The sequence below is a fragment of the Rhinichthys klamathensis genome, unplaced genomic scaffold (genome assembly GCF_029890125.1).
Source record: "Rhinichthys klamathensis goyatoka isolate OS25496 unplaced genomic scaffold, OSU_Roscu_1.1 h1tg000176l_1, whole genome shotgun sequence".
NCBI lineage: Eukaryota > Metazoa > Chordata > Actinopteri > Cypriniformes > Leuciscidae > Rhinichthys > Rhinichthys klamathensis.
This window is the reverse complement of record NW_026606705.1, coordinates 1,453,231-1,469,983: the sequence shown is the minus strand read 5'-3', so window position 1 is coordinate 1,469,983 and position 16,753 is coordinate 1,453,231. Positions and strand designations below refer to the sequence as shown.

The 16,753-nt window shown below is 41.3% G+C and overlaps 1 protein-coding gene across 1 annotated transcript in view; it reads left to right on the top strand.

The window, feature by feature from the left end:
- akap9 (A kinase (PRKA) anchor protein 9) overlaps positions 1–16,753 on the top strand; it is a 135,438-nt gene that overhangs the window by 19,642 nt on the left and 99,043 nt on the right. The window contains exons 3-5 of the mRNA XM_056260477.1: positions 7,296–7,514; positions 13,618–13,662; positions 14,439–14,498. Coding sequence (XP_056116452.1) covers positions 7,296–7,514; positions 13,618–13,662; positions 14,439–14,498 — 324 coding nt within the window. The remainder of the gene's footprint in view (positions 1–7,295; positions 7,515–13,617; positions 13,663–14,438; positions 14,499–16,753) is intronic.

Sequence of the window (16,753 nt, the reverse complement as noted above, 5' to 3'; positions counted from 1 at the left end):
CAGACTCACACATCAGACTCACACACCAGAACCACACATCAGAATCACACATCAGACTCACACATCAGAATCACACATCAGACTCACACATCAGACTCACACATCAGACTCACACACCAGAACCACACATCAGAATCACACATCAGACTCACACACCAGAACCACACATCAGAACCACACACCAGAACCACACACCAGAACCACACACCAGAACCACACACCAGAACCACACACCAGACTCACACACCAGAACCACACATCAGAACCACACATCAGACTCACACACCAGAACCACACACCAGAACCACACATCAGAACCACACATCAGACTCACACACCAGAACCACACATCAGACTCACACATCAGAACCACACACCAGAACCACACACCAGAACCACACATCAGAACCACACATCAGACTCACACACCAGAACCACACATCAGACTCACACACCAGAACCACACACCAGAACCACACACCAGAACCACACATCAGACTCACACACCAGAACCACACATCAGAACCACACATCAGACTCACACACCAGAACCACACACCAGAACCACACACCAGAACCACACATCAGAACCACACATCAGACTCACACACCAGAACCACACATCAGAATCACACATCAGACTCACACATCAGACTCACACACCAGAACCACACATCAGAATCACACATCAGACTCACACATCAGAATCACACATCAGACTCACACATCAGAATCACACATCAGACTCACACACCAGAACCACACACCAGAACCACACATCAGACTCACACACCAGAACCACACATCAGAACCACACATCAGACTCACACACCAGAACCACACACCAGAACCACACACCAGAACCACACATCAGAACCACACATCAGACTCACACACCAGAACCACACATCAGACTCACACATCAGACTCACACACCAGAACCACACATCAGAATCACACATCAGACTCACACACCAGAACCACACACCAGAACCACACATCAGACTCACACACCAGAACCACACATCAGACTCACACACCAGAACCACACACCAGAACCACACATCAGACTCACACACCAGAACCACACACCAGAACCACACATCAGACTCACACACCAGAACCACACACCAGAACCACACACCAGAACCACACATCAGAACCACACATCAGACTCACACACCAGAACCACACATCAGACTCACACATCAGACTCACACACCAGAACCACACATCAGACTCACACACCAGAACCACACACCAGAACCACACACCAGAACCACACACCAGAACCACACATCAGACTCACACACCAGAACCACACACCAGAACCACACACCAGAACCACACACCAGAACCACACATCAGACTCACACATCAGACTCACACACCAGAACCACACATCAGACTCACACATCAGACTCACACACCAGAACCACACATCAGACTCACACATCAGACTCACACACCAGAACCACACATCAGAATCACACATCAGACTCACACACCAGAACCACACACCAGAACCACACACCAGAACCACACACCAGAACCACACACCAGAACCACACACCAGAACCACACTGCCCATGTTCTGCAGAGGCATACGTCTGATCAGGCTGTAATAGAATTAGAGGTAACAAGAACAATACTTCTAATGCATTTATTAATATATTTTTAAAAGCCACATTTTTGTTAACATTAGTTAATGCACAGTGAACTAACATGAACAAACAATGAACAACTGTTTTTTTTTCACTTACATTAGCAATTATTAATGTTAATAAATCAATGTTAACAAATAAGACCTTATTGTAAAGTGTTTAGACAGTCATGTCAGACAATTTTTTTAAAATCAGACAAAACTGTACACTGTAAAAAAAAAAACCCCGTCAATTTTACAGTAAAAAACGGGCAGCTGTGGTTGCCAAAAATGTACCGTAAAAATACGGTAGCAACAAACTTAACTTAAATTTTACAGTAAAAACACTTATTTCACTATCTGATGTAATGTTAACTTACAGATCGATTTAAGTACGGTACTAATATCTGTTCTGTACTATTGTAATACACTGACAACCACCAATCACAGCGGAAATGTGTGATGTTGTGTGTGTGTGTGTGTGTGTGTGTGTGTGAGAGTGATGTGTGTGTGTGATGATATGTGTGATGGTGTGTGTGTCATGATGTGTGTGTCGAGTGATGTGTGTGTGTGTGATGGTGTGATGGTGTCTGTGTGTGTGTGTGAGTGATGTGTGTGTGTGTGTGCGATGTGTGTGATGTTGTGTGTGTATGTGTGAGTGAGTAAGTGAATGATGTGTGTGTGTGAGAGTGATGTGTGTGTGTGTGTGTGTGAGTGATGTGATGTGTGTGTGTGTGTGAGTGATGTGTGTGATGTGTGTGATGTTGTGTGTGTGTGAGTGAGTGAGTGAATGATGTGTGTGTGTGTGTGTGTGATGGTGTCTGTGTGTGTGTGTGAGTGGTGTGTGTGTGTGTGTGATGTGTGTGATGTTGTGTGTGTGTGAGTGAGTGAGTGAATGATGTGTGTGTGTGTGTGTGATGGTGTCTGTGTGTGTGTGTGAGTGGTGTGTGTGTGTGTGATGTGTGTGATGTGTGTGTGTGTGTGAGTGAGTAAGTGAATGATGTTGTGTGTGTGTGAGTGAGTGAGTGAATGATGTGTGTGTGTGTGTGTGTGTGTGTGATGGTGTCTGTGTGTGTGTGTGAGTGGTGTGTGTGTGTGTGTGATGTGTGTGATGTTGTGTGTGTGTGAGTGAGTGAGTGAATGATGTGTGTGTGTGTGTGTGTGTGTGTGTGATGGTGTCTGTGTGTGTGTGTGTGAGTGGTGTGTGTGTGTGTGTTATGTGTGTGATGTTGTGTGTGTGTGTGTGTGAGAGTGATGTGTGTGTGTGTGTGTGTGTGAGTGATGTGATGTGTGTGTGTGAGTGATGTGTGTGATGTTGTGTGTGTGTGTGAGTGAGTGATGTGATGTGTGTGTGTGTGAGTGATGTGTGTGATGTGTGTGATGTTGTGTGTGTGTGAGTGAGTGAGTGAATGATGTGTGTGTGTGTGAGAGAGAGAGTGATGTGTGTGTGTGTGTGTGTGTGTGTGTGTGAGTGATGTGATGTGTGTGTGTGAGTGATGTGTGTGATGTTGTGTGTGTGTGAGTGAGTGAGTGAATGATGTGTGTGTGTGAAAGTGATGTGTGTGTGTGTGTGAGTGATGTGATGTGTGAGTGATGTGTGTGATGTTGTGTGTGTGTGTGTGTGTGAGTGAGTGAGTGAATGATGTGTGTGTGTGAAAGTGATGTGTGTGTGTGTGTGAGTGATGTGATGTGTGTGTGATGTGTGTGATGATGTGTGTGTGTGTGTGTGTGTGTGTGTGTGTGTGTGATGGTGTCTGTGTGTGTGTGTGTGTGAGTGGTGTGTGTGTGTGTGTGATGTGTGTGATGTTGTGTGTGTGTGTGAGTAAGTGAATGATGTGTGTGTGTGAGAGTGATGTGTGTGTGTGTGTGTGTGTGTGTGTGTGAGTGATGTGATGTGTGTGTGTGAGTGATGTGTGTGATGTTGTGTGTGTGTGAGTGAGTGAGTGAATGATGTGTGTGTGTGAAAGTGATGTGTGTGTGTGTGTGTGTGAGTGATGTGATGTGTGAGTGATGTGTGTGATGTGTGTGATGTTGTGTGTGTGTGAGTGAGTGAGTGAATGATGTGTGTGTGTGTGTGTGTGATGGTGTCTGTGTGTGTGTGTGAGTGGTGTGTGTGTGTGTGATGTGTGTGTGTGTGTGAGTGAGTAAGTGAATGATGTGTGTGTGTGAGAGTGATGTGATGTGTGTGTGTGAGTGAGTGATGTGTGTGATGTTGTGTGTGTGTGTGAGTGAGTAAGTGAATGATGTGTGTGTGTGTGTGTGAGTGATGTGATGTGTGAGATGTGTGTGATGTTGTGTGTGTGTGAGTGAGTGAGTGAATGATGTGTGTGTGTGAAAGTGATGTGTGTGTGTGTGTGTGTGTGAGTGATGTGATGTGTGAGTGATGTGTGTGATGTGTGTGATGTTGTGTGTGTGTGAGTGAGTGAGTGAATGATGTGTGTGTGTGAAAGTGATGTGTGTGTGTGTGTGAGTGATGTGATGTGTGAGTGATGTGTGTGATGTGTGTGATGTTGTGTGTGTGTGAGTGAGTGAGTGAATGATGTGTGTGTGTGTGTGTGAAAGTGATGTGTGTGTGTGTGTGAGTGATGTGATGTGTGAGTGATGTGTGTGATGTGTGTGATGTTGTGTGTGTGTGAGTGAGTGAGTGAATGATGTGTGTGTGTGAAAGTGATGTGTGTGTGTGTGTGTGTGTGTGAGTGATGTGATGTGTGAGTGATGTGTGTGATGATGTGTGTGTGTGTGTGTGTGTGTGTGTGATGGTGTCTGTGTGTGTGTGTGAGTGGTGTGTGTGTGTGTGTGTGTGATGTGTGTGATGTTGTGTGTGTGTGTGAGTGAGTAAGTGAATGATGTGTGTGTGTGTGTGTGTGAGTGATGTGTGTGATGCAGAAGACGCGCGCGTGCACACGCACTGAGGGAGCGCGGTGTTCACCGGACTATGGTCAAATAATGACGCAGTTACAAGGTGTGTATAATTTAAACTAGGCTACTTAGTCAACACTAACAGAAGCTGCTGTTCGGTTTTCAAACGCTGCTCTCCTGCTAGTCACTTCTGAACTTCTATTGATTAAAGCGCAGGGTGACGGGTTGCCAGATATCACAAAAAGAGCAAAACAAGCCCCTTAAAAACGCAGTGTAGCCTAAGCAGACATGGCACAAATGTACCGGGGAACACATTTAAACATAACTAATATTACTATCCTACAAAATTAAAAGGAAATAACTCATTTATCATGAATAGAATAGTTCAATATAAAATATTCAGATATTATAAACTGATTGATGAAGTAAAGCATAAAATGATTGAAAAATGATTCAGAAATACTTTATTTAAAGTTTAATTGAACCTATGAGTTGTATTTAATATCAATCAGTTGGGGGCAGTTCATCTAAAAGTTGATGAGTGTGTTTTGTTTATATTTAGCTATCTAAATAGTTTACCAAAGAAATAATTTACCAAATAAGAGAAACAGAAAACAATGTGAAGTACTTTTTTTATTTCTAAAGTATTTGGGTTTATTTATTATACAAAGCCCTTTTTGTCGATTTTTCGAGAATAACTACATATAAATATCTATATCGTGAAATATATCGTTACCGTGAAATAAAATTAGTCATACCGTGAAATAGAATTTAGGTCATACCGCCCACCCCTAGATGTGTGTGTGTGAAAGTGATGTGTGTGTGTGTGTGAGTGATGTGATGTGTGAGTGTGATGTGTGTATGTGTGTGTGATGATGATGATGTGTGTGTGTGTGTGTGTGAGGAGGCTCATCGGGGGCTGTTTTTACAGCCGCTGGCCTGTGTGAAGCTGTTTTGTTTCTCGGGTTGAACTTTCCCAGGAGTCTTTGCTGTCTCCCAGACACTGGCGCTCTGACCCCGCGGGACGCCTCTGATCCGGGATCAGCTCTTACTGAACATCAGGAGTGTGTGTTCCCTCTCCACTTATTAGTGTTCGTTTACTGTAATGGACGTACATTAGTCTGATCGCTCTTTTTGCTTGTTTACATAAACGATGTAAGAGCCGCGTGTCGGTCCTGATGCGTCGCCATGGCAACAGCAAAAGAGACTCTTCCTGTAACCGGCTGTATTTCGGCTCGGGCGTTAAGAGGTTTCTGGGAAATGTGAAATGTTTCTCACTCATGTTCTTGAGCGTTTGAGAGGGGCTTTCTGGGTAAGATGTCACGGCGCTGCTGATGCTCTGAGCCAGACTGAGATGTTCGGCTAAGATTGGTTTTTAAACACTTTATGGAACTATAACAAATTATGGCAATTCTTTATCAGTGGATTAAAAACAGACCTTATTTTCTTCATGAGTTCTGTTGAAACGTATGGAGGGATCTAACCAACTACATTAAATTAATATGTAATGAGAATTATTAAATATTTCATGGAATATTCAAATAAATAAATAAAGTGCATTAAAATGTACATGATGTCGTATTTCAGGTCACTCTTATTTTATAATTAAGTAGCTACATTTCACGTGATATTTATTTAGACTATATATTTGTAGTCAATTATGCTTATGTTCATTGATGCAATATTACAAAGATATATTTATTTTTGTTATATATTGATTTTAGTCTTCATAGAAACTGAAAGATCTTTGTGCAGTAAATCCCATATGAACTTGTGTGTGATTTGGGGACTCTGATGAAAATACTAGTGAGACGTGTTGTTGCTCTCGAACAACAGCTGTGTGTGTGAGTGTGTGAGTGTGTGTGTGTGTGTGTGTGTGTGTGCAGACAGGTGTGAGTGTGTCTGTGTGCGTGTGTGTGTGCTCAGACAGCTGTGTGTGTGTGTGTGTGTGTGTGAGTGTGTGTGTGTGCTCGCTCAGACAGCTTTGTGTGTGAGTGTGTGTGTGTGTGTGTGTGTGTGTGTGTGTGTGTGCAGACAGGTGTGAGTGTGTCTGTGTGCGTGTGTGTGTGCTCAGACAGCTGTGTGTGTGTGTGTGTGTGTGTGTGTGTGTGCTCGCTCAGACAGCTGTGTGTGTGAGTGTGTGTGTGCAGACAGGTGTATGTGTGTCTGTGTGTGTGTGTCTGCAGACAGGTGTGTGTGTACAGACAGGTAGGTGTGTCTTTGTGTGTGTGTCTTCAGACAGCTGTGTGTGTGTGTCTGTGGTCAGAGACATTAAGAAAGTCAACATTTTGCTTAATTCATGAATTAATCTCTACAGGATCTTCCCGTTGTGTATTTGGGTCAGTAAAGGTAATCAGGTGAGGTATTAACACACACACACACACACACACACACACACCGTAGTGCCGGAAGTCCTGATCCCGTTTCCAGCACAAGCAACAGAATCATGTGTTCATGATGTGCATGTCTATGTTCTCAAGCTCTTATTCCTTCCCCAACATGATTTATGCTTCAAATGAATGATAAGCGGATTGATGTCAGCGTATGCGGCCACATATTGGCGCAGCAGATGTCAGTGCTAATGCACGTCTGTGGCGCTAATCCTGTTAGAGCGAAGGATTGGCGATGACAGACGCAGGAAGCTGACAGTGATCAGCAATCATGAATCGCCTCAACTTCACCAAACTGTGTCGCTTTTCCGTGGGTCTTTTTCCCGGTTTTTGTACTATCGTGTGATTGGTGTGTGTGTGTTTTTGTGGCTCATGAGTGTGTGTTTGTGTCTCTCCTCTCCCAGCTGGCCGAGTACCGGCAGAGGAAAGCTCAATCCGATGGCCAGAAGAAGCAGAAGAAGAAGAGAAAGAAGCCAGAGTCGGATGCAGAGGAGCGTCTGAGAGAAGAGCCGAGTCGAGATGAGGGAGACGAGCAGCCGGGGGATCAAAACACCGTGTTTTCGCTCTCCAAGACCCTGCGCAGCGGAGAGAGCGTCACACACGAGCAGACCTACAGCATCGAGGTGAGCAGAGGCGTTCACCAGCGCTCGGGGGGGAGGGGGGCTGTTTCACACGGGCGGAAATGTAACGCAAATTTTTGTTCATTTACATTTATTCATGTAATGCACACTTTAAGTGGGCGATTTAAAAAGTGTTGGGGATATTTATGTTAAATTATATTTTTTAAAACATACGTGCAGAGTGTGACGTCATATTGTGTGTGCGCGTAGAAAGCAGCCGCTCAACTCCCGAGCGCAGCTCCACCGCCAGGGTTGTGTACGGTACAGGCTCTGGGCAAGTTTTGTTGTGTTCATTTCTATTTCCCGTCGCTGTACAGGCTCTTTTATTGTATTTGACCGTGTAAACAGCCCAATAACCCTTTTATTTAAAGACTTAATTTATGTCCCGTAGACCGGTCCGTTGCATTACGATTGAAAGCAGTGTCAACAATGTCAAGTTCGGGTGTGTGTGCTGTTTAAATGAGTGTTCTCATGTTGTGATACGCAGAGTTTTGACGAGTTTTATGGACTTGTTTCTTATCCAAAAACCAGCACCCCCAACCTAAAACATCTTCCCGCGCCCCTGCATTGCGTATATTACTTTGTGTTTCTCTTTTTGTTACACAGAGAACACATGATCGCTGGCTGTGTTTGCACGTACGCCAGAAGTTTTATTTATTTATTTATTTATTTCTACCAAAACATTAGCATGGCTCTCAACTTACTTGTCAAATAGGAAGCAGTGTGTTAGAATTAAAAATGTACGCTCTAGTTATGTGAAAAACACAATGGGAGTGCCTCAGGGATCTGTATTAGGTCCTTTACTTTTTAGTCTTTATATTAATGATCTTCCACAACACTGTAATGGAGTTGACATACAATTATATGCCGATGACACTGTTTTGTACACACATGCAAAAAATGCTAAGCTAGCAGCAGAGAAATTAACTTATGCCATGCAAAGTGTTGTTGAATGGCTTGAACAATCTTGTCTTACCTTAAATATTAGTAAGACAAAGGGTATGTTCTTTAGTAAAAATAAGGGGCAGACTCAAACTGCAGATATTTTAATTAAAAACGAAGCAATTGACATAGTTACTGAATTTAAATATCTTGGATTCATCTTAGATTCAAATTTTAATTTTAAGAAACACATTAAGAAAATGACAAAACTATCAAATACAATTTGGCAAACTTTAGACAGATTAGATTGTTCCTCCCTATGGATGTAGCCAAAATATTTATGCATGCTTTAATTTTTTCACACATCTCATATTGTATCACCTGTTGGGGACAAGCCAGTGTCTGCCATTAGACCTCTAGAATCACTATACAAGCAAGCTATAAAAATACTTGATAAAAAGCCATTTCGCTATCACCATTGCAAGATCCTCATTGTTTCCCCTAGGATTTTTTTTCAGGGCGGGGGCTGCTAGTGTTGCGGAGCGGGCGTGTTACGGATACGTGGTGTAAATTTTTTAGCAATCAAAAAGCATGTCTAATTAATTGAAATAGTGTATTATGAATCATTAAACGTATACAACATTGAAAAAAAAATATGAAAAAAAATGTCACACTAATTCTGTGTTGTGTTTTTTCTGGTAATAAAATGAAGACATAAAACACAAATTTTATCATGTATCATCAATTTTAATCATACGAAATTAAATAAACTTTTTGTCAAATAACGTGCTGCACAATGAGCTTTACTGTTAAAATTAAAACATGGATTATTCCTTAAATTCAGTTTTGTGAGATTGTTTTTATTTGTACCCTGCCAGGGGACTGCAGATGTAAAATAGCCTATGGCTAACTCTGGTACAATGCATCAAATGGCAACATTTATGTTATAGATTGTACATGGTCCCTAATAAATAAATAATAATTAAAAAATAATAATAAAAAATTGCTACAATTATTCAGTAGTGACCCACTCAGGTTAAGATGTTTACGTGACACGGGCTGTTTTGTCGTGCTTTAATGCACATGTTCAATTCAAATGCAGTTTGTTGCAGTTGTTTTTATTTGCCTGCCTTTAACCTGTTAAAGTCAATAATTTTTGATCTTTGATCACCAAAATTATATATTAAATGTTTTTTCCTTGAATTTTTTTTCTATATGACTTAAAAATATCTTGAATGTAACTCGACACCCTCGCCTCATTTAGTATGCACGGTTCTATGAATATGCAAATGACTCCCTCACTCAGCTCAGAGATCCACTGGTTGACGATCACACGTTGATCTGATTGGTTACAAGGTCGTTTGTGACGTCAGAAACACCAGCGATTTCAAACCGTGGTTTTGAGACTGTCTTTGGTTCACTGCCGCTGCAAAATAAAACCGCAATTTCACAACAATTATAAAGAGTCTGTGCGCTACACTATTAAAAGTTATTAATTCAGGTAGGACACCACTGAAGGCCTAGTGTGAAATGCACCGCCCGCTACTGATATATATATGTATGTATGCACAACAAAAAAAAAAGCTTAAAATTATTATTTTTTTTACATTAAACCATTTAACTGATAGTATTAATCGGTCAAAATTTTTACTTTCGGTTAACGGTTAAACAGTCAATATGAGCATCCCTAATATATATATATATATGTATATATGTATGTATGTATATTATGCACACTGAATTTTTTTCCGCAGCTCTTTTGCCAAATGAATGCGATTATAAATGCGTAGATGATTTTAAAGCCTGGCAGGTTTAGGCTGCATTTGTAGTTATAGATGAGTGTGAAATTAGTGGTTGCCTAGGCAACAGACAACTGCGTTTGAACTGGTTAAGTGTGAGTGTGTGTGTTTGAGTGCGAGTGTGTGTGTTTGAGTGTGTGAGTGTGTATTTAAGTGTGTGTGTATTTGAGTGTGTGTGTGTTTGAGTGTGTGTGTTTGAGTGTGTGTGTTTGAGTGTGTGTGTTTGAGTGTGTGTGTTTGAGTGTGTGTGTGTTTGAGTGTGTGTGTGTTTGAGTGTGTGTGTGTTTGAGTGTGTGTGCTTGAGTGTGTGTGCTTGAGTGTGTGTGTGTGTGTGCTCCGGTGTCCTTGCAGCAGAGTAGCAGCACTTCTCCCGCTATTCTCTCCGCTCTGAATGCACCGAGTGCTTCATCATCAGCGGTTCCTCCAGGACACTAGCGGCGGATCGCCTCGTCGGTGTGGTTACGCGGCTCCGTCTCTGTGTTTGAGTTAACAACACTCCTCTTAAAGGGATACTCCACCCAAAAATGAAAATTCTGTCATCATTCACTCACCCTCAAGTTGTTGCCACCCTGTATGAGTTTCTTTCTTCTGCTGAACACAAAGGAAGATATTTTGAAGAACGATTGGAACCATTGACTTCCATAGTGTTTTTTTTTCTACTATGGAAGTCAGTGGTGCCAAACAACTGTTTGGTTCCAATCGTTCTTCAAAATATCTTCCTTTGTGTTCAGCAGAAGAAAGAAACTCATACAGGTTTGCAACAAGGGTGAGTAAATGATGACAGAATTTGATCCCTTTAAACCCAGGCACAGTCTTGCAGGACTCCTCTGATTGAGCTCCGACAGCACCGGTTCCACATCTTTCCAAAGAGAAGAAATAGTGTAATGAATAGTTGACACACGTGTACATTATTTAAATTACCACTGCAAAGTTTCAAGTGGCCGTGTCACTTCCTCCTGCAGCTGTTGCCATGGAAACAACGTTTGTGACTGTGCTGAAATCTGACACAGTAGATATTAAACTATTGTTATGGCGAATATGCATGTCTGATGGTTTTGCGACCTTTTCTCCTGCCACTGTGACTACATTTTGTTAGAAGTTCCCAACTGATAAGAGCCGCCGCTTCTGTTGCATATGAGAAACCTTAGACGGCTAACGGAACGAAAGCAAAACAAAGCCGCGCTTCTCGTTTATGCTGTTTTTCATCTCGGAGTATTAAAACAGGTTTACTCACTAGGCTCGCTACGGTAGTCGGTGTTACCGCGCAACACTGCTAAACTGAACATGTCTGCTTAATAAACCGTGTTTATTAACCGCATATTTAAGCGAATTTGTCATTGTACTGTTTTGTTGTTGTGTTTGTCATTAAGAATAATAGGCTAATGAACTAAACATTCAAGTAATCTGCCCCGAATTGGTGCTAATTTGAAAACGAAACTAAAATGTGCTCGGCTGCACATGTCAACCGGAGCGACTGCTTTCGTTGACACGTGTGGCCGTGCATATGTTAGTTTCGTTTTCAAATTAGCGCCAATTCGGGGCTCAACAACACAACAGTGCCATTATGAATGCCCGTGCAAACGCGCGCATTTTACGTTTGCCCTTAAAGGATTAGTTCACTTTTAAAAAAACTTTTGCTGATAATTTACTCACCCCCATGTCATCCAAGATGTCCATGTCTTTCTTTCTTCAGTCGAAAAGAAATTAAGGTTTTTGATGAAAACATTCCAGGATTTTTCTCCATATAATGGACTTTACTGGGCAGCAAACGGTTCAAGGTCCAAAAGACAGTTTCAGTGCAAACTGCAAACTGTTCAAAGGGCTTTAAACGATTCCAGACGATGAATAATGGTCTTATCAAGCGAAACGATCGCTCATTTAAAAAATTAAGCACTAAGGGGCCTAAAGTGTGCCAGGAAAACATCCCCCACACCATTACACCACCACCACCAGCCTGCACAGTGGTAACAAGGCATGATGGTTCCATGTTCTCATTCTGTTTACGCCAAATTCTGACTCTAACATCTGAATGTCTCAACAGAAATCGAGACTCATCAGACCAGGCAACATTTTTCCAGTCTTCAACTGTTCAATTTTGGTGAGCTCTTGCAAATTGTAGCCTCTTTTTCCTATTTGTAGTGGAGATGAGTGGTACCCGGTGGAGTCTTCTGCTGTTGTAGCCCATCCGCCTCAAGGTTGTGCGTGTTGTGGCTTCACAAATGCTTTGCTGCAAACCTCGGTTGTAACGAGTGGTTATTTCAGTCACTGTTGCCCTTCTATCAGCTCGAACCAGTCTGGCCATTCTCCTCTGACCTCTGGCATCAACAAGGCATTTCCGCCCACAGAACTGCCGCTCACTGGATGTTTTTTCTTTTTCGGACCATTCTCTGTAAACCCTAGAGATGGTTGTGCGTGAAAATCCCAGTAGATTAGCAGTTTCTGAAATACTCAGACCAGCCCTTCTGGCACCAACAATCATGCCACGTTCAAAGTCACTCAAATCACCTTTCTTCCCCATACTGATGCTCGGTTTGAACTGCAGGAGATTGTCTTGACCATGTCTACATGCCTAAATGCACTGAGTTGCCGCCATGTGATTGGCTGCTTAGAAATTAAGTGTTAACGAGCAGTTGGACAGGTGTACCTAATAAAGTGGCCGGTGAGTGTATGTTTTCTATGTGAATATACAGTAAAATGTAATTTTTTATCCTGTGATCAAAGCTGAATGTTCAGCATCATTACTCCAGTCTTCAGTGTCACATGACCCTTCAGAAATCACTCTAATATGAGGATCTGATGCTCAAGAAACATTTATGATTATAATCAGTGTTGAAAGCAGCTTCATATTTGTGTGGAAATCTTAACTAATCCAAATGTTTGGCCAGTAGTGTATATAACCAATAAAAATACCATATATATATTAAACTTTGTCTCATTTTGCTATCATTAAACAATATTAAATCTTAGTTTTATCAGTCCACCACTAGTCACTAACATCATGAACCTCATACTAGATGATCTGTTGTAAATGTTTTAGCTTTCATGTGTTAATGTGTCCAGTGTTAGTGTGTGTTAGCGGTTCTGTTGGGTTATTCTGAGCTGATGTAGGTCAGACGTTCATGCATCAGTGTAATTAGCCGTGATCCTCGCTAAAGCAAACGAGTGCATCGGGCCGCCAGGGCCAGTCATGCGTTACCCCTGACGAGACGCTGAGGAGTGTGTGTGTTCTCTGATATGGTGGTTAAAGAGACGCTGAGGAGTGTGTGTTCTCTGATATGGTGGGTTTCCTTCAGATCCTTTGCTTTATTTTCAAGATGGCTGTTTTTTAAAAGCGTGTCGGTCTTGATCAGTGACCCACTAACACCGAAGACTCAATTATCTGCACTTAATTGCACATGTGACCTCATTTTGTCTTCTTTCTCCAGCCCGAGAGTGAGGTCTCGACGACGGCTGAAGACTGTTCGTCTGAGGTAAGATCTGCACCTGAAGTGTGTTTAGGCCTGTGTGTGTGTTCTCAGGCTGAGGTTGAGTGAGTCAGGTTTGCTTTGTTAATGACTCGTGGGATGAAACTGTGCTTGTGGACGGTTCATGATGCAGAAACCTTCAGCGTTTGCTTGTGCTCATGCATCATGTGACCTGCGGTTGCCAGGCAGTGAAGGCTTGACGATCCTGCCTGAAATGAAGACCTTGAAGAGGCCGAAGTCTCACAGAGACCGAAGCTGAAAACGGCTCAGTCCAGAACCACATCAAGACAGATCACGACGCATAATATGAATAATCTATAGTATATGCTTTATTTAATTGAATAATAATACGATTAATAATGCTAGTTCTGTCTTATCTATTTAACTATTTTATTTTTAGCACATTTCCTCCAATTATTATTAATTTATTTGTTTTTAAGCACATTTATTCTCAATTACCAATACATAAACTATTTATTTATTTATATTAAGCACATTTATCCTCAATTATCCATATGTTTCAAATGTAGAATGAAACATAAGTTAAAATAAGATTAAATAAGGTGAGAAAATTAAATAGAAAATTATTCTATTACAGAAATATAATGCAGGAAAATACTGAATCTAACCAGAGTCAGCATTGAGAATTACAGAAGCTCAACATCTGCACACATTACAGTATTTGAAGGGTTAATGTGGTCAATTTTAGGGTAAATGATGTCATGTTTTGTGCTGTGATTTTGTGTGTGCACTCTTTCATGTGTGATGTTGTGAACTGACAGGTAAATGGTTTCCAGGAGAGGACAGACAGTGATTTCCCATGGTCCTCCTGTGTGATCGGGGTACAGTAGTTCCCTCGCTGCGTCTCTCTCTCCTCCTAACACACTAACCTCACATCACTCCCCTGTTTACCTCTACCTTTACCTTTAGCTGTGGACATGCTAATGCTGCGGAGATGCTAACGCTGTGGACATGCTAATGCCGAGGCGTTCTGTGCCATTTTAACCGCGCTCACTCAAATCACGGCTGCTTGGCATTGTGTTGGGTGTATATTATATTGGTGGAGGAGAGCGTGTAAAAATGCTTATATAAGAGAGAGTTCAGCTTTTTCAGGGAATAAGGCTGTGTGTCCAACAAGCGACAGACGCTCTTCTGGAAATGCTTTGGCTGCTATGAAAGTGTTACTAGTATCTGATTTCACAGAGAGTTTCTTTCTGAATATAAAATGTCGAGACACTGTACAGTAGCTCTTCATCTGTTGCTGCTTTACAAGTGGGATGTGGTGATTGGTCGCTGTGGTATTTGCCCCGCCCTTCCTCCGCTGTGATTGGACGACAGTGATAAGCGCTGCGTTTTACCCACAGTTGAACGTTTTTTTCAACTCTGCATCCGCCTCGTCACGCTTCTGGCGCGTGGCGCTCCCATTCAAAACAATTGGAAAAGTACGCTGGCCTTAGCAGAAATTACGCTTTTGTGGACACACGGCCTTGCCTATTGACAGACAAGGAACGAGAATATAGAAAAGAGAATTCAGAAGTGTTATTTTAGTGTAATTAAGACACTATTATAGTTTTTATTGTAAATATTAATTATAATATTTAGTATTAATAGATTTTTATTTTGAATTAATTTGTGGTTTTGTTTTAATTTTAATAACCATTTTAGTAATTTTGTTGAGTGTTTTTGTAATTTTTATTAGTTTTAAGTAATTTTTTTATTTCATTTTTTTTTTTTTGTTCATCAATATGGAGGGCCAAATTACTCAAAATGAAATCATTAAATAAATGTTGAAAACAAAAATCATTCAGTTAATTTTTAAATCACCAAGTAAAATGTATTGTCCAGGGCTCGAGACTAACGGCGTCCTATCGTCCTGGGGACGATAGAAAACGTGTTTAGGACGAACAGAAATATTCTCCAGGACGCCTACAGGACGAAAGATATTTTTGTATGCGTGTTCATTTATTTCTAGCCTATGGGCTAACTTACTTAGAAAATGTCAAAATTAACCGACCAAGTGCTGACTACAACGGAGCGCGTCTTCTCATGCTATATAGCCTAACGTTACTATCACCGGCTACTCACCCAGAGACTTGTTCCGCGGTACATCTATCAAATGGCTTAATGACATCGTAAATATGTTGCGCTGGTTAAACAACAGATATTCAACGAATAAAAACTAGACAAAAATGTTAGATAGTGACGATTTGGGAAGCGATCCAGTCATAACTGATGTCCTGCGTGTAGATGCGCACATTTGTACGGTAACGTGCTGATCTACCCAGCGGGACACGGGTTGACATGCGCTGCATGTTTCATAAAACGTTAAAATATGTAAACGTCTGGGAGAATGAGTAGAGCAGAGATATATATATCTGAATAAGAGTGACGACGCAAAAAATAGCTCTATTCGGTTTTCTGTGCGCACACACCCGACCGAAGCGTGCAGCCATTAGACGCCTATACAGCGCGCGAGGACTGATTGAGCTCTCTTTCGTGTCTGAGTGGACAAATACACACAACATTATGTCTAAATGTCCGTTTTGGAGAGTATTCATGTAAACTATGTTGGTTATGTCTTAAACAGTTGTGAGAGAATCGGATGTGCATCAGTGCCATTGTATCCGCATGTCATTAGACATGATCCGACGTCTTAAAGTGACAGTGCGTAATAAACCTAATGCGGTCCGTGTCCTTAATATTGATCAAGCAACAAAAGAAAAAAGAGAAAAGCATTCACTGCTCGTTAATAGCTTTAATGTTATATTTAATATAATTAGTTCATACAAATAACTGTCTGCTGCTTGAAAGAATAACGAATTATGTATGCAAGAAGTAGTTATAAAGAATGCATATATCATTAATTGAAAAGAAGACTGTTCTATTTTAGGAAAAGTGGTTTTATTTAATTTTAAGATATTTTAAGCAGTTAAATCTGTATCTGTATTGCATGTTCAAACTTTAAAATCATTCATATTAACAGGTTAATAGATGTTTTCTCCGGCACGAAGATCTCAGTACAAAGACTGAGATGAAAACAGAATTTCTCCCAAATTCTGTGTTCTAGAGAAGTCATATTACACTTTTTAAAGCCCTT